Below are 22748 nucleotides of genomic sequence, written 5' to 3'. Positions count from 1 at the left end.
TTTTCAGAATAAAGGCAAATATGCATTATTGAAAAGTATCACATACATCTAATGAAACAAAGATAAGCAAATAAAGAAAAAAAATAAACTATAGAAAGAAAGATCATACCATGGTGGGTTGTCTCCCACCTAGTACTTTTATTTATTGTCCTTAAGTTGGACAATTGGAAAGCTCCTTGTTATGGTGGTTTGTGCTTGCACTCATCCTTAAATTTCCATGGATGCTTGCTCCTCAAACGGTTGTCAGAATTTCCAACCGAATTCACCAAGCCTGGATGAAGTTCTTCACAAGATATGATCTCCCAAAATTGGCATTCACGTTGTGATCTAGGATCCCGAGTCTTATCTTCACACCCGTCTTCAAATTGATCCTTGTAATTCCACTTCGGTGGTAAGCAAGATGAATTCTCAATTAGGTACCAAACTCTTCTTCTAGACCCATTCAAGTAAGAACTAAACCAATCCTTGCATCTAGTTCTTGAAATCTCAACCTTGATGAGCCTCGATTTGCAATGCCAACCACTAAACATCCTTCTCTTACGCTTCATTCCACAAAGGCTCCTAAGTTGACCATCCGTTCCAAGCATACCATACTCAAGTGGGACAATAAAGTTAAGAGAGATAAGTTTTATCCACTCAAATGAAGGAGTAGATGGTGACCTAGGTAGAGAAGTCTCTAATGATCTTGACAAAGCATATTCAAATCCCGTCCAACCTTTTCGAAGGACTTCCATCCCTTGACATAATGCTTCAATTTGAATCATTTTCTCACTAAGTTTTCCTAACTCTTCTCCATCACTCAAATAACAAACCGGAGGTTGAGATAAATCTACCACAACGTTGTTTTCAATTTCATCGGGAGAAGGTTTTTCAAACTCAAGGAGTTTATTTGCAGATACAAATTCATCACTAGGAGAACTTGATTCATGATTATCATCACCAAGGGAACTTGCCTCTTGATCAATTCCATCCAATTCTTCATAGGGAACATGCCTTGGAGGTTGTGCACTATCCTCCTCAACATCAATTTCAAGCTTCTTGGAGGAATACTCTACAATTCTAGATTCCCACGGAGGTTCAGCATCGCCCAAGTCTTCAACCACTTCTTCCTCTTCAACAATTATGGCTTCCTCCAATTGCTCCAATACAAAGTCATATTCCTCATTTTCTACTGGAGTTTCTAATCTCTGCTTCATACTACGCTCCTCATTAGATTCTCCACATGCGGCCATGGGGGTACTTTGAGTGTCGAAGCATTAGGAGGCTAATTATTTACTACCTCGGTCAAGGTAGCTATGAATTCTAGTGTCGTCCTTTGCATCTCTCTTTGCCCTTGAAGAACAAGACCAAGGGTGTCATCCATTGGAGATTGGAGTGGATATGAAGGTTCATTGCTTCGGAGGAAGGGCTCATGATAGAAAGGTGGTTCATCTTGATAAGGATATGGAGATAGTGTATATTGAGGTGGTTCTTGAAAGTAATTATGTTGGAATGACGGTGTTTTTAAATATGATTCATATGGCTCATATGGTTCTTGGTATGGTGGGTAAGGATTAGGGTCATATGGGAGTGTTTGGTAAGATGAGGCTTGTGAGTGTGGTGGTTGAAAACTATGTTGAGGAGGGGGTTCATAGGTGTACGGTGGTGGTTATTGATAATTGCAAGGAGGTCCATCATAACCATTGTCTCGGTATGCATCATGGAATGGCTCTTGTTCATAGTATGTTTGAGGAGTTTGTTGCCAAGAGGCTTGATCATAAGCATATGGCTCCTCCCATCATTGATTCTACCATCCTTGATGCAAGCCTTCATTGTAATTCTCATTTCCTACAACATAGTTGTAACCAAACTCATAGCCAAAAGGATAAGAATTCATAATAACAAGAGAAAATAAAAAAAAACACTAATAAGAATTAATGAAAATAAACTCTTAAAACTAACAATAACCAACAATGAAACAAAAGGTGAACATATTCATAATATATACAATAACCAATAATAAGGCAAATATTTGCAATTCCCCAGCAACGGTGTCAAAAACTTGACGGAGGATAAATGTCGCTAAAGAATATCTCAAAAATAATTACGTTACAAGTATAGTTCTAACCAACAAATCATCCTCAGTCAACGTTTAATTTGTTTGTCACAATACAAACCAATAAAAATAACCAAAGTATTTAAACCTCGAGTCGTCTCTCAAAGGAATTGCAGGAAAGTGTACTTACTATTGGTTACGGGAAAGTATTTTTTGGGGATTTTTGAATGATGAACAAGGAATGTAAATAACAAGAAAATAAACTAACAACGAAGAAAAGTCCTAGCAAGGGTTGAGAATTGGAATTCCTATCCTCATTATCATCGTCAATTGTGATGGTAAATGTAAATTGTCTTCACTTAGTTAACCTCTAATAATTAAAAGAAAGTCAAGTAAGCAAAATCAACTTGAGTTCACAAGTCCTAATCAAAGACTAGATTTAGTGAAGCTCAAGCCAACTAGCAACTTTCAATCACCAATCAACAAGAGACTTTGACAATTCAAGAGTCTCCAAATTACTCAATCCAAGCTAAGAACACAAAAATATAATTTAAAATCCATCCAAGCATTTTATCAAACACTTGGAAGGCACAAAATAAAAACATAGAAATCTAACACGAAATAGTAAAATCTAAGGCTAACAATTGCAAGGAAAATTAAAGAAAACGACAATAAACATAAAATACCTCAAAATGCATTAAAAAAGAAATTGTAATCAACAAGGAGTCATGAATAATAAAGCAACAAGGTAAATGAAACAATGTATAAAACTAAGAAAGCAAAGAGGTGACAAGAAATTAAAAGAAGAACCTAAATCAAGATAAGAAACATAACCTAAACCTAGATGCAATTGCAAATAAAAGAAGAAACCTTAAAACCTAAAGAGGCGGCACTACTTGTTGGGGAGTTGGTTCTGCATTAAGATCGATCAGTCTGCGTGAACTCATGAGCCAAGTGGTCATTACACCAGAACAGCAGTATTACCTTACAAAGTTATTGGGATTCCACTTTGAGGTAGTCCATTGACGTTAGGATTTTTGCTAGTAAAGAATTTTATAAAAATATAGTCGCGTTGTAAGTATAGATTCTAAACCAACAGAAAATCCCTTCGTACAAACATTTGGTTGTCACAAGTAATAAACCCAATAAAAATAATTAACCGAAGTATTCAAACCTCAGGTCGTCTTCTCAAAGAATTGCAGGGAGGTGTGTTTTATTATTGGTTATGGAAAATAGTGTTTTGGGTTTTGAAAAGGGTTTTTGAGCACAAGAATTAGATTACAAGAATTAATAAATTAATAACTAATAAAATTCTTGGCAAGGTATGAAAATTAGAAGTCCTATCCCAGTTATCCTTATCAATGGTGATGAGAATTATGTTTTTACTCCCACTTAGTTAACCTTTACTAAATAAAGGAAGGTCAAGTGGACTAATCAGTTTGATCCTCAGGTCCTAGTCAATTCCTAAGGAAAGACTAGAGTTATTGGAATGCGATTCGATTAGCGAAAATAACAATTATCAATCACGATGAGTTTGATAACTCAAGAGTCTCTAATTAATTAACCAAAGTCAAAAGGGGAAAATAAATCATAAATAGAGCAAAACAATCCTAGGTCTGAAATACTTCTAATTATATTAAATAGAAAATTAGATTGAACATAGAATTCCATAAACCAAATTGGCAACATCAAGTAACCAACTAAAGTAATAAATAAAAGTAGAAAATAAATTAAAGGAACATTGAACCTGTGGTTTGAAGAAATATTCCTAGTTTCTAAAAATCCTAATCCTAATCCTAAGAGAGATGAGAGAACCTCTCTCCCTAAAAACTACATCTAATCCTCAAGCTTTGTATGAATGAATCCTTCTTATGATTGGATAGACTCCTCCATTTATAATCCTTCAATCTGTGTTCTCTGGGCTTGGATCTGGGTCAAAAGGGGCCCATAAATCGTTGGAAACGAGATCTACAAATTCTGCAGATCGCGCACGTCATGCGTCCGTATGGGTCACACGGTCGCGTCATCTGGAGTGTTGCTCTTCCACGCGGTCGCGTCAGTCATGTGCCCGCGTCAGTTGTATTTCGCAAGTCACGCGTTCGCCTCATCCATGCGCTCGCGTCGATTCCCTTTTGCGCGAACCATGCGTTCGCGTCGCCCATGCGGACGTGTCACTACCAGTTTCTCTAAAATTCCAATTTATGCTTTTCTTCCATTTTTGTATGTTTCCTTTCCATCCTTTAAGTCATTCCTGCCCTATAAAACCTGAAAGTACTCAACACACAAATCACGGCATCGAATGGTAATAAAGGGTAATTAAAATAATTACTTTTAAAGCATAGAAAATATGTATTTCACATATATCACATAATAAGGAAGGGAAAGCAAAACTATGCAATTTCCATATGAATAAGTAGGTAAAGAGTTGATAAATCATTCAATTTAGGCACAAGATTTATCATAAAATAGTGGTTTATCATCTATCGATCTGGTAAGACGAACTTAGCTGCTGATGATTTATCAAGATAGGTTGAAGACTCTTTGAGGTCTGCCTTCAAGCCTTCTCTACTGTAAATTCCTCGTTGACTCCATCACTCTTACGGGCTATGAGGGAGGACCCTGACACTCAGTTACTGATTGAGCAACATAAGAAGGGAGGCTTTGCCTCCTGAGTATCTATTGGAAGAAGGGATGCTTATGTATAATTAAAAGATATGGGTGCCGGATTTTGAGGGACATTGTACCCAGCTACTTGCTACCCAACTACTTATTGAATTTCATGCGACACCTATGACTGGGTATCCTGGGATACTTAAAGCTTATAAGGCTGTTGGAGATTTATTTTTTTGGCTAGGCCTACGTAGGGATATATACAAATTTGTTCAGCAATGCAACACATGCCAATCTACCAAATACATGACTTCCAAATCTCAAGGACTCCTCCATCCTTTACCAGTGCCATGTGAACCATGGACAGAACTTTCAATGGACTTTATTACTCAATTACCCAAGTCAACAGGTTATATTGCTATTATGGTGGTGGTTGATCGCTTCATCAAAACTGCTCATTTTGAACGCCTGAGAGTAGGCTTCATTGCGAGTTTAGTGGCGAAAGTCTTTATTGCATCAGTGGTTAAATTACATGGATTTCCCTCTATCATTGTTTTCAACCAAGACCCATTCTTCCTCAGTCGCTTCTGGCGCAGCCTTTTCGAGTTTAGCGGCACCCAATTATGTTACAGTACGATGTATCATCCGCAGAGTGACGGCTAGACTGAGGTCACTAATCGTTCCCTTGAGTAATACCTACGTACTTTCTCTCATTCGCAACCACAACAATGAGTGGCCTTTCTTCCCTGGGTTGAATTTTTCTATAATAGCTCATTTCACTCCACAATACAGATGACACCGCATGAGGCATTACACGGTTTCGCCATGAACTTGCTCCCGGGCTACTATCCTGGCGCTTCTCCTATGCTAAAAGTCTATCTCTTTATGAGGACCCGTAAGATATTGAATGATGAGCTGGGTTTCTACATGCACCAAGCAAGAACCTGCATGAAGAAACAAGCAGACCGGCACCTAAGGGTATACACGGATCGGATATTGCCGAAAATTCGATCCGATCCTCACAATTTTCATCGGATATGATGTCCGCATTTTTTAGTGTCAGATCCGATCTTATCTGATCCGCACATTTGCGGATCGAATATTAAGTATATCCGCATAATTGAACATTCTCTTTTTTATCATATTTCTATGTAAAAGAAAATCAATAAAAATATTTCTTTCACACTTTTAAACCTATTTATTTCTAAAATATTTTTAATCAAATTTTTCCTAAATAACAAAAATAAAATAATACAATATATAAGTAACAGCTACTAACTAAAATATACAAATAAGTAAATATAATACCAAACATATATATATTTTTTAATTATTATTGTGCGGATCTACGGATCCACGGATCGAATACGCGGATGCAAAGCAGATATCCACGATCTGATCAGACTGCGGATCAGCTCATATCCACAATTTTCGGATCGGATGCGGATATTTACTGCGAATTTGCCGATATGATCCGATCCATCTTCCATATTTCCATGTTGAAGGAGTTCCATAGAAAACCATCGACTGCAACCCCGGTGCTGGCTGCAGCATCTGCGGCATTTCAACCCACACCTACAGTGAATTTGGGGAGGCGCTCGTCTTGAGAGATGCGAAACAAGTGAAACAGGTCTTCATGGATTGTGAAGACTTACCACGGGAGGAGACAACTTGGATGGCTTCTACCAACTGCTACATATGTTTCCAGATTTGGACCTGAAGGGCAAGGTCATGGTCGGGGAGAGGATAGCTGATACAAGCAATTCAAGCTCAACCCCACAAACAAGCCCAATTAAAGGGATTGTAGAACTTAGAAAATCTACTAAAGAAGTAAGCCCACTTGGCAAGAGAGTGAGAAAGGCTCCCAATTGAATGAAGGATCATCATATGGAGAAATAAAAAAGAAGCATTGTAAAGAAGCCAAAAGAGTTATTTAAGATCTCAATATTCAAAAAGGAGTTATATTATAATAGGTAAAATAGAATAACAGTAGAAAAGAATAACAACTTGAGAGTGAGGAATCCCATTTCCCTGGACTCAAGGTGAGGGAAAGTGTGACTAACATATTTTGCATTTGCTGAATCTTTCAACACATATTTTTGTAAGTTTCTTTCTTCAATTATTGTTACATCATAATTCTATTGAGCGACTCTCATTCTAGTTGCAATAAATTGTAAAACCTAACTACCTATTTCATTTCTATTTCTATATCTTGCTGTTTGATATATCCTAGAAATATTGGGTCTTTATTTCGAAGTTAAGATCTTTTGTTGCAGTATATTATTTAATGGTTTCGAATTTGGCAAACATCCGTGCTAAGCTTCCAAACACCTGCAATTGGCGGGATCTAGCCAAATATTAGACAAGACATTCTTCATCACCCTGACAGCATTCAGATGGGTAGAGCTATCTGTGCCAACAACAATAGACTCAAACAGAGCATTTGGCGCTTTAATCTGTCATCATTCTTCTTTGTCGCACTGCCTTGGTGAGGAGCCTTCTCTGCAAGTAGCCACGTGAAAGCTTTCAACCGAATGAGGGTAAATGAGTCTTCCAAATAAGCTTGTAAAGTCTCTTCTGCTGGCTATTAATAGGGGAACTGATAGCATTGTGAAAAAACACCGATGTTAAGTCGCTGATAAAATAATACAAGAGATAGGTTAAGATTTTTTTTAATAATTAAACAAAAAGACCCCTATATCAATTGCTATTCCATGAAAGTTATGAGCAAAGCACAGTACAGATTGTCCAACTTCAATTACACTCAGATTCGTTCAACTCAAGCCAAAAATTAAACAAGAAAATGAGAGTTAAAAAAAAAAAGAAAATGGACATCCGTGCATATATCTAAGTGAGGAGCTAAAATAATAGAATTCTGTACCCTCAAACAACTTCGGGGTTTGACACTTGATATTTGACTGAACCAACAGTTATTTATTTTGCCATTTGGTTATTCCAAAGGCATAAGATGAAAAAGCAAGAATTTTCGAACATAGCAGGACCACTATAATTCAAATATAGCTAACCAACCACATTTTGATATTAAATAATTTATAAACACTGCAACAAAAATTGTTTAGATGGCATTATTTGATTGAAAATCTTTTCTAAAAAATTTATTTATCCAGGGTATTTTCTTTATAAATGAAGATAAATAACTGGAAATCTAAAAGGGAAACCAAAGATGATGGCAGGGAAACCTTTGGCTCGATAAGTTAGAATAACAAGTTAATTATGTGGAATGTTAGAAGCACAACTTATTTTTAGTAACATTTTTAATTTTTCTATATTTTGTAACATTGATAATGGGTGCAAATAGTGTCCGAAACTAGATGAGAAAAGAACAAGAATACAAAAATTTGTTCTCTTCCTTCAAAAGATTCAAAGGGATAAACCCTGTCCCTTTCAGCCTCCGTGCGAACTGAAAGATCTTCATTTGATCACTTGCAGCTTTCTGGTGGAGGCTTTCGAAATTTAAATCCCATTAAAAATTTCAAACACAAAATATACGAAAATCATTCGACTGCCTATAATATAAAATATAATCAAATCAAATTGGAAAAATATTAACACTAAGTAAGTTATCAAAAAATACAGAGGATAAGTTTTTTTAATTATTAAAAAAATACTTGTAAATCAAAATAATATTAAGTGTCATTCCATGAAACGTACGAGAATGGCATATTATGGATTTTCCAAGCACAAATTACACTCAACTAGTTCAATTCAGGATGAAATTTAAACAAGAAAATTATAGCAAAGAAACAAAAGGAATGGATATCCAGATATATGCAGGTAAGGAAACAGAGAGCATTCCATTTGAGGGTTTTACACTTCATATTTGCTCTCTTCTAAACCAAACACTTATTTTCAAACCAATAAGATGAAAAACGAACAATTTTCAAAGTGTTTTACTTATGAGACTACTGAACCTGACAAGTGACAACTCACGGTAACCACATTATGAGATTACATTAATTAGAAAATTCGCAACATATGCTTGGGTACCATTATTTGATTGAAGATCTTTTTTAAAGATATTTATTTATTCTAAGATATTTTCTTACAATCAAATACAAATAATTGAACATTTAAAAGGTAGAAGGCAGACAAACACAAAGAAACATTTGGTTCTTTAAGTCAGCCTCACAAACTAATGCTGTGGTGTGTTTGAAGCATCTTTTTATTTGTTTTGTAACATTGATAATGTATTAAATAAAAAAAAATTGTGCGAAACAAGATGGGAAAAGAACAAGATTAAACATATTTGTCCTAATCCTTCAAAGGTTTCGATGGGATAAACCCTATCCCTTTCTGCCTCCGTGCGAACTGAAAGATCTTCAATTGATCACTTTTCAGCTTTCTGATGGAGGCTTTAAATATATAAACCCCATTCAATTTTTCAAATTTAAAATAAACTCAAATTAATTTATCTGCCTATACTATAAAAATATAATCAAATTAGAAAAATATTAATGTTGAATGAGTTATAAAAAAAATACAGAAGATACCTTAAGTTTTCTTGAATAAATGAAAAAAAAACAGTTTGCAGATAAAAGAATATTAAGGACCATTGTATGATATTTATGAGAAAAGCATAATATAAATTATCCAAGTACAACTACAATTAAACTTAGTTCAATTCAAGCTGAAAATTAAAGAAGGAAATTGCAACAAAGAAACAAAAGAAATGGATATCCGAAGATATCAAGGCAAGGAGCTAAAGAAGAGCATTCCGTGCACTCAAACATCTTCAAGGTTTGACACTTGATATTTGCCTTCTTCTGAACCAAAAAGTTATTTATTTCACCATTCGGTTATTCCAGAGGCATAGGATGAAAAAACAAGAATTTTCAGAAAGAGCAATAAGAGAACTGGAAGTAGTAGATACTTTCTTTACAAATAATTGCAAGTCTAGAAAGTAGGCAGAGACAATAGTGGAGAAAACTTTGACTCTCTCATCATCACAAGCTAATAATGTGAAATTTTAGTTGGAGAATGAATAAGTATACTTATTTTTAATAGGTGGGGGAGGGGCAGTAACATAGAAATTGCAAGCATGAAGAAGAAAGTTTATCTAACCTGTACAGTTTTTTCTTGGGAAGGTACACGGGATGCAAGGAAAGGCCAGGCAAAAGTTAAGGCTTGCTTCTCTTTTCTCAAAAGTGCATCAGCTTCACCATAAAGAACTCATGCAACTTCCTCAATGGTGGCTGAGTTTTCAATGGTTGCTATCGTATCTTTCCCTCATAGAATAACACTCTAGAAACTCTACTCCCCAGTCCCCAATGAGTCAACCGATACAGGTTGAAGAGGATGTTTTTGTAATTTCAAGACAAAGGGACCAGAATAGTAATTTTGCAAGGTCAAGTATTTGAGTACTAGAAGAATCACACTAAATCCTAGTTTGTCCCTTTGGGCTGAAATTACAAAAATACCCTTTGTGCTGAAATTACAAAAATACCCAACGAGGAATTTTTCTCTCATGGCAAGTTTCTTATTTTCAGGCGTTGTTCTTTTGAATTCCTTTCCCGTGATGACCATTGGATGGATCATCAATAGTAGGCAGGTTTAAGCGCATTCCCTATAATACCATTCAGAAAAAAGTCATTTGTACAAGCATTTGCATTTCACAATGACTATAATATCACAAGTTTACTTTATTCTAGAGGGTGGGCCAAGTAAAACTTTACTCGTCAAGAAATTGGCTGAAACATCGCTCACATCCAATAACTAAAACTTCTTTTTCTTTAGAATGAGGGATAATAAGAAATTAAAAACAGAAACAGAAGATTATTATTATTATTATTATTAAATTCTCTCAAAACTTTAAAATGCCCTGTCTAAAGCAACTTCTCCGTTTCTCCACTCATTCTTCTTTTTTGTATCATCTTATTTGTTCTAACTTTATGAGAGAAATGAAGGAAATGCGAGATAAAGCACCATGGATAAAGTGGGATGATTACCAGGCTTGGCGGCGCTTCTTGGCAGCAATAGCGGCGGCCACCTTGGCAGAGAGAGTGAAAGAATCATTCTTCTTTCTGAGCATTTTGCGAATAGCCTTGCTCTTCTTCCTTCCCACGGGCTCACGGCGTCACTATCCTTCGCCAGCTTGAGAATTAAACTCTGAAGGTTTAAATCTCTTTCTGGATAGAGCCTGATATCAGGGTTGGAACATCAACTATATATAGCTTCGTCTAAACCCTACCCCATTTAGGGTTTACTTCTTAAACCCGCCGCCAGCCCTATGATTTTCTTTTTAGACAGTGCAAGGCCCACTAAGGGCCCAAAGCACAACAACCAGCCCTATGACTTTGACGTTGGAGTTGGAGACCATTCTTTTTGGACTGAAATTCAGTAACCATTCCATCAACTGTTTTTGGACAACCACTCCAACTACTTAAAAGGTAACCTCGGTAAAACGCGAGCCAGGGGCAATGTAGCCAACTCTTAAACGGGCCACATTTCGGCTGACCGAGCTGAATCAGCCCACAACATAAATCCGCTGACATTTGCAAAGCCCGCGTACGCTCCTACATGAGGTCATGAGCACATTCCGCAGCAGTCTGCACAGTGCACTCTCTTCTCTTTTCTTTCTCTTAAATTTTTTTTTTTATTTAGTTGGAAACTTTATTCTCAAATACAAGTAAGAAAATTATTAAAAAGGTTTTTTTTATTTAAATTGTTAGAAGATAAAAACTCAAGAGCCAGCAATTTTATTTTGTATTCACCACCACTTTTAATTATCAGTCTAATACTTTTATTCTGATAACATTACTAACTAATTGCTGACCAAAAATAATAATTAACAATAAATTATAACCTTCTAACATTAACCGATATAATATACAACTAAAGGGTTAACCAAAGATTAGACCTACTATAGGACAAGTAATAATTATTGTAGTTGTAAACATTGTGGAAACGTGCGCAGAGGTGATGACCTCTCATTAATCTCTGTTGAGTGAATTCCAAAAAGAAGGCATGAATGGAGATGAGAAGTTGAAGAATAGAAAGAAAGAGAGAGGAGAAGCAAAGAACTGAGATGAAGAGAGAGAGAATGGAAAGAGGGTTCTTGAATTGGGGAAACATATAATCTATAGAGACGAAGATAATGATAGATAATTTCAACCTGAGGTAGGTAAAGTACTTTCCAAAAAACGAGTTGTCATCCTTACTTAGGATATTTTAGCACAGTTCAAGTCATTCCCAAGTCACTTCGTAAAATGTATTGAATGTCGACTAGGTACATTGTATTAAATAACAAGGAATCACATATTCTCCAAATTTTCTGGTAGAGGCAATAAAATCGATACAAAAAGTTTCCCACGATCAGATGAAGGAAGTGTTCTCACTTTTTCTTTTGGCGAGTCCCCCGGAATAACTGCCGATACAAAACTCCAAAAGAATATCCTCATACAAAAAAAAATTAAATAAACTAAAAATGTTTTATTAACGATACAACATTACAGCTTAACCAAAATTCTGCAAAGGTGGTCACATGTATCAAAATTTGAACCTGCACTACTCAAGTCAGAATCCAAAGAGAAAGGCGCATAATACTGCAGTTCTTGCCGATTATTGAGGCTCTCTATCATATTATGCCACCAAAAGGTATGATGGATATCCAAGGCCAGCATAGCTTCCAAGAGTAGCAGGCTTATAGTTCCCCAAGAAAGGGCATGCTCTCATCTTGCAATTGCAATTGCAATGATGAAATGAAAATAAGGAAATAATTGACCAAAGCTCCTTCAACATTCATTTTTTCATCTCGGATTTATGATGCAGATCTTGCAAGGTTTCAGGTACTTCCTGCTCACATTGTTCAAGAATGCTGATGAGCTGCCCAGCTAGTTCTCCGTCTTCTGCTGTTAAGAAACTGTGCAGAACACCATTGACACTTTCGCGCGCCATCTTTGTCAAAATATGGATGTAAGTGTCCATGGATGGGACAAAACTAGGTAAGACTACAACATCATACCGCCCTATCTCTGCAGTGGAGAGATGCTCCAAATCTATTGCAGAAACCACTGGTCCTGATCTGCTGTTTGAATCCACTCTGTAATGATGAAACAGTGCATCATAAAAAGAAAAACACTTGTATAGCATCTTACATCATCATGAAAATGAAATTTTTCAAGAATCATTGGTTTAGACTTCAAGATTGTATTGTTAGTCAGTCCTTTATATCTTTCAAATGCAACATCATTTACTGTCAGATATGTAATTTGTCAAATACAGATTTTATATCTCTGCATCCAATAAGAATCTCATTCGAATCAAAGATGGACTCTGGTTAATTACTTAATTCTAAAAGGAACATGGTTAACTATAAATGTTCAAATGGATTAAGAAAATGATTAAAAGGTATTGAGGTTAAGAAGTTCAAAAGTAGGGGGTATGGTTAAGAAAAAAGAATTAATATAAAGTTTCCTAAATTGACACTTATTTAAGAATATGGAGAGTGTATACTGTTAAACAATTGACATGAATCATCTCAATTTCTATTAATAAACCATGATAGCTCAGAATTCATATAATCTAAGTGCTAAGTGGGAAACTAGCAGGAAAGGCTTTATTCCCCTAAAGTGTGATGAGAGGGGGTTGCAGAAATTCCATGATTCTAACAAGAGTTTTAGAAATTTCTTTATTATTGAAGACAAATTATTAGACATCTAAAAAGTACACCATAGCAGAGAAACCTTTTGCTCTTTTAGTTAGCATCACAAGCAAATGACAGTAGAACATTAAAGACACTCTTTTTAGTAACATCTGTTCCTTTTTGTTTTTTTAAACATGGATAGTGGATGAAACAGAAGTACTGTCCCGAACTAGAGGAGAAAAGAACAAAAATACACGTGTTCTCTTCCTTCAAAGATTCATAGGGATAAACCCTCTACCTTTCAGTCTCAATGCAAACCCAAAGATCTTCAACTAGTCATTTTCGGCTTTCATGTGGAGGCTTTTGAAATTGAAATCCCATTTAAGATATCAAATCAAAATACATGAAATTCATTCATATACCTATATCCTTCTAAAAGAAAACATTTAGTGGGTTATCCAAAATTATAGAAGATGTGTAGAAGATATGTTTTAAGATCTTTTAACAAACAAAAAATAAATAAATTAATTAAGTAACATAGCTGAAAAATTATACGAATTGCCCAAGTACAATTGCAATTAATTAATTCAATTCAGGACAAAAATTAACCAGAAAATTTGTAGCAAAGAAATAAAGGAATGGATATCCGAATATATCTAGGTAAGGAGCTAAAAGAAGAGCACTCCATACCCTCAAACGTATTCGGGGTTAGACACTTGATATTTGCCACCTTCTGAACTAAACGGTTATAGATTTGATTTCACCATCTGGTTATTCCGGAGGCAAGATGGAAAACAATATTTTCAAAAAGATTAAAAAGATCCTTGAACTTGAGAATAATGTGATTTTTAAATAGCACTTGACATCCAACAATTCTCTTCAAGGATTAATCTAATGATTTACTCTAAACAAGATTCATGTATATAGTAGACTAGTAGTAGGATATCCAAAACTATACAAATGATGCCTACAACTTTTACACATTTCAACTCTCAATTGAATTTGTTTTGTGAGGTTAGTTTTCCTTTGAGCTAATTTTATGACCTGTTTGCTAATGGTACATTGGTACACATCATACAAAATTCTAGACCAAAATAAATAACAAGGAATGATTTGAAATGATAGCTAGGCTTGACACATAAGAATCAAATGGAATGGAAAAAGACCTCCTATTTGAGAGTCTTGACCATTGTGTGACCTAGCAACCACCGACATGCCGAAAAGCTTCGCGCACTGGCGTCCAATGCGCATCAGAGTTGGATATGCCGGCAACATATGGATGCGTGAGTCTACAACATCTCTAGCAATGTCGCTCTGTTTTTCTGTTATTTTCAAACGCCCGACACAGCTTTGACTTTGGTATACGTTCCTACTAATCTTGGGCTTTTATCTAGGAAAAGTAAGACTACAAAAAGGGGATTCTAGCATGTGGGATATTAGAGTTGATGCCAATAGCCCTGATCTCAGTAAAGTTTAGTATTTGACATAGATGAACCAGATATAGAAACTGTGGTGTTTGCGGATGATGGGCGTAGAGGAGAAGAAATTGATACATTTTCCGTTAACAGGACAGTGGGAGTGGATTAAAATTTAGGACAATAGACATCATTTTAACAATTGCAATATTCTAAGACCTTTTTATGCAGCTATATTTACTTTCAAATTTACAATATGACATTACATTATTTTAATATAGTATTTATGTTTTATTATATAACATATCCTGGACGTGTTGTATCCACTAATTTTATAAATATAAAAAAAGCGTGTTGCGGTATCAATGCTTCCTAGGGTGTGACACCGGATGCCAACCAAAATAGACTTTAATTAGAATAATTAAGCAAAATAAACTAGCTAGATCAAGAGATAAAATAAAATAAAAACATGTTCTATGTCAATTTGTATACCTCAGGTGAATGAGATGAACCCTGTATGGGCAAAAGGGTTTTCACATCTTCAAAGGTGGTGATGTAATAAACATGGCATGAAGACACAGATCTGGCATGTCAAGATGCCCTGACAGGCATGAGCACCTTTGAATATCCCACGTTAATAGTTACAAACCTATACTACATTTTTCTCTTAACCTTGATATTTTCTTAAGGATATCTTTGGAGTAGTGAAACTATTAGGAAACGCACTACAACAGGGTTCCTTTTCCAAATGGTGTGTATGAAACAAAACTGCAGACCAAACTGTATATAGAAGCATTAATTAATAGATGCTTTTACCTGTCATTAGAGCTTGCAGTATTAGAATCAAGTGAAATGCAACAACCCCTTCCTTTGAGAGTTTTGACCAACTTATTACACTTGATGTCTTTCCTTAAGATATATAGCATGTTTGAATTATGAGAACAGCTGCTCCGAAATTGATCAAGGGCTTCAGTGCTCTGCAAGAACAAAACACAATCTTATCCGTCTATGCAAATAAATATAACAAATGCTTAACCAATGGCAGTAAATTTGCCTTGCTTTGTCTTTCCTTTTTCCTTTTTTTTTTTTGTTGATATGGCAATAATTCATGTCCTCATAAAACAATCATCCTATGCTTATAAATCAAAAGAAATTGCGACCGTGTTTATAGTTTTAATAATAACATTATATTTCATTGGGTTAAAAACTTGAAATTAGTAACAAAGACTGTAGCACTTCTTGCAAAATTTAAGTAATACAATATGCACTTCTTGGAAAATTTAAGTAATACAATATTAGGAATATATGAGTAAACAATATTTTACAAGCTAAGAAAACATTACAAATTACTCTTTCCTATAAAAATACCCAGAGTGCCCTTTAATTTATTTCAGTTAATAATGTCAAAGAAGATAATATTTACTACAGTAAAAAATGGGTAACTAAGTAGTAACTGCAATACATGAACTTAAACAATAGAATGACCTACCTTAAGAAGCTTCTCTTCATCTGATGTACACACCCGGACAGACTGGATAATGCATGAACTTAAGCTGGTAATTTTATTACTGAGCGAGAGTCTACAGATTGACCCATTTAGAAGATGCCGAACCATTGGGATAGACGTATGGTTAAAGGAATCATTGAAAACCAAAACACGAGGATCGCTGGAAATAAATGACTTGATGGATTTAATAGTATCAGCGTAACCAGCACTACAAACAGTACTAAGCCCATCAACAACCTATTTCATACAAAAAAAGTAATAAAAGATGATAAATAGCATGAACTATGCACGAAAAGATACCTGAAATAGAACTATTTGTGATAAAATTAGTTCTTTATGAGAAGAAACCCATTTTTGAATCCATGCTAATTTTCATACTTAAAAAATGACTGTAGTTTGCACACAACCAAAAAATGCAAGATTTGGCCTGGTAGAACTAAGCACGTGTATATATGAGCTTCTTGTAGACTTTCTATGTTAAATAGTAGGTCTTAGACTTTTAAGAATCCCAATATTGCAAGAGAGAATTAAGGAAGAGCATTGACAAAGCTTTGAAACCCTCTCCCCCTCAATTTGAATCCTCATACACCCTCCTCCCTCTGACCACCACCCCCTGCATGCTAACTCCTTGCTCCCCCGACAGTATTTCTTGTATCCACTTCACCAGCCAATAGCACAACAATCCGACCCACCTCATTAACTGACTCAGCAACTCCATCATTTCAAGCTCCAGCAACCACAACAATCAATTGCATAAAAGACTAATGAATATTTTAAAAATAATATGCTGTGCATAAAATTTGTACAGCCAGAAATATTTGACTTTTGGTCAAACATCAATTTTGTAAATATTTCCATATTATCATCATTCATGTGGTGTACATGTTGAAAGTCTATTGGTACACAAAAAAGGGCTATGTGAACGATTCACCTGAGTACCATAGAAATTACCAGAGTGTGGCTTCATCCATTACAAACGTATAATGGTAAAATTCTCAAATCCAATGTGAAGTTTTCTTTTACATATTTTTTCCTTTTATTTTTCAATTCATAAATTAACATTATTGAAGTTTTTTTAAATACTCAAAATGTAAATTTGCTTATTACTTTCTTTTGAACCATTATAAGTTCAAAATTACTCGTGCTGCAATAAATTTTTTAATCTTTACCATAAGTAATAGGGACATATACTTTTTCAAATTCATTTATTTTTATATTAATATAATTTTTAAATTCTCTACATTTCTAAATTTGACCATTAAACTGGTATGAAAACACCAAATAATAATAATAATAATAAAAAATGTCTTCTACAGTTGGATATTGAAAAGAAAAGCTACCAATATGGAGACATCAGATATGTCAATGGCCTTCAATGATAGAAGCTCCATTAATCTCTCTGGAGTAGAAACAAGAAACTCAGGTTCACAACTTCTCAACCTGTTTAAGACAGAACACATAATTATAAGAAGCTGATTTAGTGCAAGATGAAAAACATTCAGATCAATAAGTGTGTGCATGCATAATTGCATATTAAAACATTCATTCAAATCAGGATCCCAAAGGTGAAGTAACTCATTTGAACAACATTAATTACTAAAAGTAGACTAATAAGAACTTGCACTTGCTAACCCCTCAAGTGACCACCTTTGTATAAAGGGGATTCCTTACTCATATAGAGCTTCTTGTATCCAATCCATCCACTTTAAGCCTGGCTCATTCTGTAAGTACAACCTCTTTCTAGCTTGACAAACATATCTAGAGGTTCAAAGCCCCATGCAAGTCAAACCCTAAATTGGACATTTATGTCAAATAGAATTAATACCACAACAGTTTTCCATGTGTTTGTGGAAGAGATTGTTAGCAATCGCTGGTAAGTAATTAATGGGCCTTAGTTCTTAGGAACAACTAGTCAGCTAATCAGATATCTCAAATAGGAAATAATACACATTTCTCTCTAGTTTTCTTGCATATTGTCAGACTCTTGAAAATTTTGGGAATGTTAGATTGGTCCTGCAAGTATAGAACAACCTCTTTGATCAAAGGACAATGTAAGACATTAGTTAGTGTCCTGCTGGAAAACACGTTAATACTGTTTCCGATTGAAAATGAGATTCATTAATAAGAGAGAACAGAATACAAAATGAGAGGACAAGGTAGACAGAGAAACAAAAGAAGATGCACTCCCAAGAGAATGAGCAATGGAAACATAAGAATTTTTTTATGCAAAAATTTAAACATACAAATTATAAGCACTACATACAAATTGAAAGCGCTTCCACATATAGGATAGAATTAGAGGTTTGGCCCCTGTTTGACTTAAAGCTGTTTGCACTTTATTTCAGTGTGTGATTTCTATCCAACATGTTGAGCTTCTTTTATTTTAAACCTTTTTTTGAAGATATGTCAAGATATAAAAAGCATAACCTCATTGATGAATTTTGCTTTTCATAATCCATTTTTGTATTAAGATAATCTCTTGTCCACTATGTCTGTTCTTCCTCTATTCATAGTATAATTTGTTTCTAAGAGAACTTGAAGTTAAATGCACTTTATCCAAGAAAAATAAAGAGAATGATCAGAGCCAAAATTTACATATGCACTCTCAACATTGTGCCTTAAGTATCACACAAATCAATATCTATACAATGAAAAATCAAAGTGGAAGTTCCAACACTTACCCTTGAATTTGATGATCTAAGGTAGCACCTGAATGAATACTCACTGTATGTATTCCTAGTGATTTCAAAGGCTTGCACACTGTTCTGACCTGCATATCAATTTCAATTTTCAGAGTCCAAGTAATCACCAATCGAGTCAAATGGCAAAATGCATATCAATAGAAACAAGTTGCGAAATTGCCATTCCCTTTTTATCACATAGCACATACTGGAGAGGAGACATCATGTATTTTCTTATGTAATAGGGTGTGTTCGATCAGCTCCAACAGCCAAGTCTCTAGTTGTATAAGCACCAGCCTATTTAAAGTAGGTTCTTCTCTATTAGCTTCAGATGAAGTGAACTATAGTTAGTACTAATCTGTAGGTACTTAGTACGCTATCAGATCTCAATGTAGTTACTCTAATTAATATGCTCTACGTCTACATCCAAGTCCTTAGCTTGTGATAGAAGTTGCTCAGCCTATTTATAAACATGATACATCTATTGCGTAACCATTCATGCATTAATTCTACAAGGTTCTCAGATTCAATATTTCTTCCTTTGAACTCTTTATCTCTCTCTTCTTTGATAACTTCCATTATTTTCTTTCAATTTCTTGCTCCCAAACAAAGCTCTGAGCAGACAAAAGAGGCCCACATCATGAACTACAGACAGCAGTGACTCTTGCAAGCATTCATACGAAGTGTATCAGTCTCTTCCATTATATTCTTTTCTTTTCTTAGAAAAACAAAAATATTATTACAAAACAAAATAGTACAAAGAGGATAACATATCCTCACCAAAAAGAAAGAAAATAAACCATAAAACTACTGCAAGATTGAGCCATGTAACAAAGCGTTGAAATTTCTCTACATATCTAGTTATCTACAAAGAAACATATCTTGAGAAACCATTTGCAGAACACCACACTTAGAAGGTAATATTGACATAGTTTTAGCTTGATTTTGAGTCTCAAAGCCTACAAACTTTAGCGTACAACAACTCACACAGACCCTTTGAGCCAAGCCAAATGTCTCCCAAAGTGTAAAAGCTTGATCCATACATAATTTACAGCCAAACAATGCCCAAAAAAAGAAAAAGAATCAAACAGACAACAATGTGGATTATGGACCTACAACAACAGAATACATGTATGAGGAGAAAAAAAGCAAAAAAAAAAAAAAAATCAAAGGACAACTTTTTGCACCACACCCTTATCATTATGCTATTGAGGACAAGCATCCAAACAAAATGCGAACAACTTTGAATTCCTAAACAAATTTGTCTCAAAGAAAAGTGTAACTCACATTGTAGGCATACTCAAGAATTCAAAGTATGACTTGGAAGAAACCAACCTAGATGATTCAAGAGACCCAATCTTTTTCATCATAAGCAGAAAGATAAGGAGAATACGGTTTTAAGTGTTTAATGAAACTCAGTGACCAAATCCTTTCTATCATAATGTTTATGTGTTCACAAATGAAATGAAATGCAGCACTACCAACACACAATCTCAAATATAGTTAAAATTATGCCATTTTAGAATATCTGAACACAATTCAGACTTCCAGTATTTGAAAAAATATCATTTAAAGATGGCCTGAAAAGTTCCATAACTCGATCTCCCTTTTGAAAATATGTGAGGGACAAGAAGTTGGTGGGAGCATGAATTATTTTACTAACTTTTTACTGGATGAAAGGGGGACCAACATTGAAATTGTAAGCATGAGCAAGGAAGGAAGTTTATCTGACCTGTAAAGCTTTCTCTTGGGAAGGTACAAGGAATAAAAGGAAAGGACTGCCAAGAGATAAGCCTTGCTTCTCTTTTCTCACAAATGTATCAGCGACACCAGAAACAATCCACGCAACTTGCTCAGTAGTGGCAGAGGTTCCACTGGTTTCTATCAGATCTTTCCCTGTAGAATAACACTTTAGAAACTCTAATCCCCATGTGTCAACAGACAAAATTTTATCCTCTCCATCAGAATAGGCATCACCATGGTGCAATGCATTTTCAATTGAACTTAGACACAAAAAGACAAACTTAGAAGGCAACTCTGACAATTCACAATTTCGTTGTTGCACACCACCACAACGGTCAGCCATGTCGGTCACCTCAATGACAGGCTGATTTTCAACTTGCAAACAAATTGATTTCTTAGAAATATTCCCACCAAATGTGTTTTCCCTTTTAGCTGCACTCTCCTCTCTACGGGGAACCTTTTCTTTTGTGGTGGATTTTTTCTTTCCAGGAGCTTTTCTTTTAAATATCTCTTTCCCATGATGATCATTAAATGGATCATCAGGAGAAGGCAGACTAAAGCACATTCCCTGAAATACCAAGGAACAAAAGTCATTTCCACAAGTCTTTTACACAAGAATTCACAGTAGCTATGATTTTAATATGGTCATATCACAAGGTCAAGTTTACTTCATTCTAGGAGAAAGACACATCATGGGACATGTGAAAATTCGCCAAAAAAGAGGTGGGTGAAGGTTTATGCAGGTTGAAAATAGGATAGATGTGAAGAATCACACTGAAGATTTAGTGTTTGACTGTAAAAAAGAAAAGAAAAGAATTTTCAATAAAACATAAGGCTTTGTCAGAATTTGTTAATAACATATATATAATATTGCAATAAGAGCACCAATGCTTTCTGGGTGTGTCTTCAACAAAGAACAAAGAGCATGCAACTGCTACAAATTAATTGATTTCAACCAGAAACAATAGTTATATCATCTACTAAGTAAACTTTTCCTTTAGAATGAGAGTTAATAAGAATCAAACTCCACTTCCCTACAATTGCATTGATCTATTTTTGTTATCATGCTAGCACGCATTTCTATCATTCTATGTATACAATTCAATTCTATGGCTCTAAATTAAATTCGCTAAAACATCGAAATGCCCTGTCTAAGGTAACTTCTTATTTGTTCTAAATTCACCATAAAAACCAATAAATAAATAAATAAAAATAAAAGCCTAAAATGCGATCAAGTACTTCCAGAATGATGGTAATGCGAGAGTGAAGTATACAGGATGAAATGATAAAGTCATAAACTACGGATTCAACTTGACAGCGGAACCAAAGAAATGAAAAATAAATGAATAAAGTAAAACCTTACAAGAAAATGAAAGTAATCGAAGGGAAAATAAGAGAAGAAAAGGTAGAGAGTTTTTAAGGGATTTGTTTTAGGTACCTGGCACATGCGGCGTTTACCGGCCTTGCGGCGCTTCTTGGCGGCAATAGCAGCAGCTGCCTTGGCAGAGACAGTGGAAGAGTCATTCTTTCTTCTGAGCTTTTTGCATATGGCTTTGTTCTTCTTCCTTCTCACAGCATCATCACCCTTTGCCATTGCTACAGTTACCTGGCTTGTAGGAAGATGATTTAGTTCTCTTTGGTTCGAACGAGAGAGATTACTATTAGGGTTGGAACGTTAAAGACATCCAATACATCCTCTAAACCCTATAAAACGGAAACATATATATATAATATAAAAATAATTTTAGGTAAATTATAATAATATTTTATTATTTTATTATTATTAAAATATAAATTAAACTTTTTATTATTTTTAATATTTTTAATTATATAAAATATTTAAAATATTTTTTATAATTAATAATATATATTATTTTTAAACTCATTTTAAGAATATATGTTAAAAATAAAATTAGACATGTTGATATATGATGGTATTTAGATGTATTTAAATGTGTCTTTTTTATTTTTTATCAAGATATAGTTTGGACATAGAATACACGCATGTCGAACGAGTATCAATGAGTGTCGTATCCAAAATGTGATAATAAATGTCTCCATATTCTTTAAATACTAACCCTAAACTTAATTAATTTAGAATTCAAACTAAATCGAATTAAAACAAAATCAAATCTCAAGTAATTAATGTTCCTTC

The 22748-nt window shown here is 34.7% G+C and overlaps 1 protein-coding gene, 1 long non-coding RNA gene and 1 other non-coding gene across 3 annotated transcripts; all 3 read right to left on the bottom strand.

Annotated features, from left to right (window-relative positions):
• Positions 1–6590: 6590 nt before the first annotated feature.
• Positions 6591–10831, bottom strand: LOC127745622 (uncharacterized). Its single transcript, XR_008006750.1, has 3 exons — positions 10612–10831; positions 9728–10229; positions 6591–7244 (listed from the first exon to the last, which is right to left on the bottom strand). It is a non-coding gene; the product is annotated as an uncharacterized LOC127745622 (long non-coding RNA).
• Positions 10832–11848: 1017 nt separating this feature from the next.
• Positions 11849–22295, bottom strand: LOC107477540 (DEAD-box ATP-dependent RNA helicase 5). Its single transcript, XM_016097579.3, has 7 exons — positions 22032–22295; positions 20583–21161; positions 18851–18939; positions 17510–17609; positions 16152–16406; positions 15479–15639; positions 11849–12704 (listed from the first exon to the last, which is right to left on the bottom strand). The coding sequence occupies exons 1-7, from the start codon at positions 22185–22187 to the stop codon at positions 12404–12406; spliced, it is 1641 nt and encodes a 546-aa protein (XP_015953065.1). The 5' UTR covers positions 22188–22295; the 3' UTR covers positions 11849–12403.
• On the bottom strand, positions 13888–14034 carry LOC127745987 (small nucleolar RNA snoR138). Its single transcript, XR_008007608.1, has one exon. It is a non-coding gene; the product is annotated as a small nucleolar RNA snoR138 (small nucleolar RNA).
• Positions 22296–22748: the final 453 nt, after the last annotated feature.

This window comes from Arachis duranensis, chromosome 3 (assembly GCF_000817695.3).
Source record: "Arachis duranensis cultivar V14167 chromosome 3, aradu.V14167.gnm2.J7QH, whole genome shotgun sequence".
In the NCBI taxonomy this organism is placed as follows: Eukaryota; Viridiplantae; Streptophyta; class Magnoliopsida; order Fabales; family Fabaceae; genus Arachis; species Arachis duranensis.
Note: the sequence above shows the minus strand (reverse complement) of the source record. Positions and strands in the feature narration are given on the sequence as shown.

Excerpts from the sequence above, each read along its gene's own strand:
- LOC107477540 (XM_016097579.3), bottom strand. The coding sequence starts at position 22,187 with ATGGCAAAGGGTGATGATGCTGTGAGAAGGAAGAAGAACAAAGCCATA. Across the intron at positions 17,610-18,850 it reads TTAGATCATCAAATTCAAGG|GTTGAGAAGTTGTGAACCTG; the intron begins GTAAGTGTTGGA and ends TGTCTTAAACAG. Across the intron at positions 12,705-15,478 it reads ACTGCAAGCTCTAATGACAG|AGTGGATTCAAACAGCAGAT; the intron begins GTAAAAGCATCT and ends TCATCATTACAG.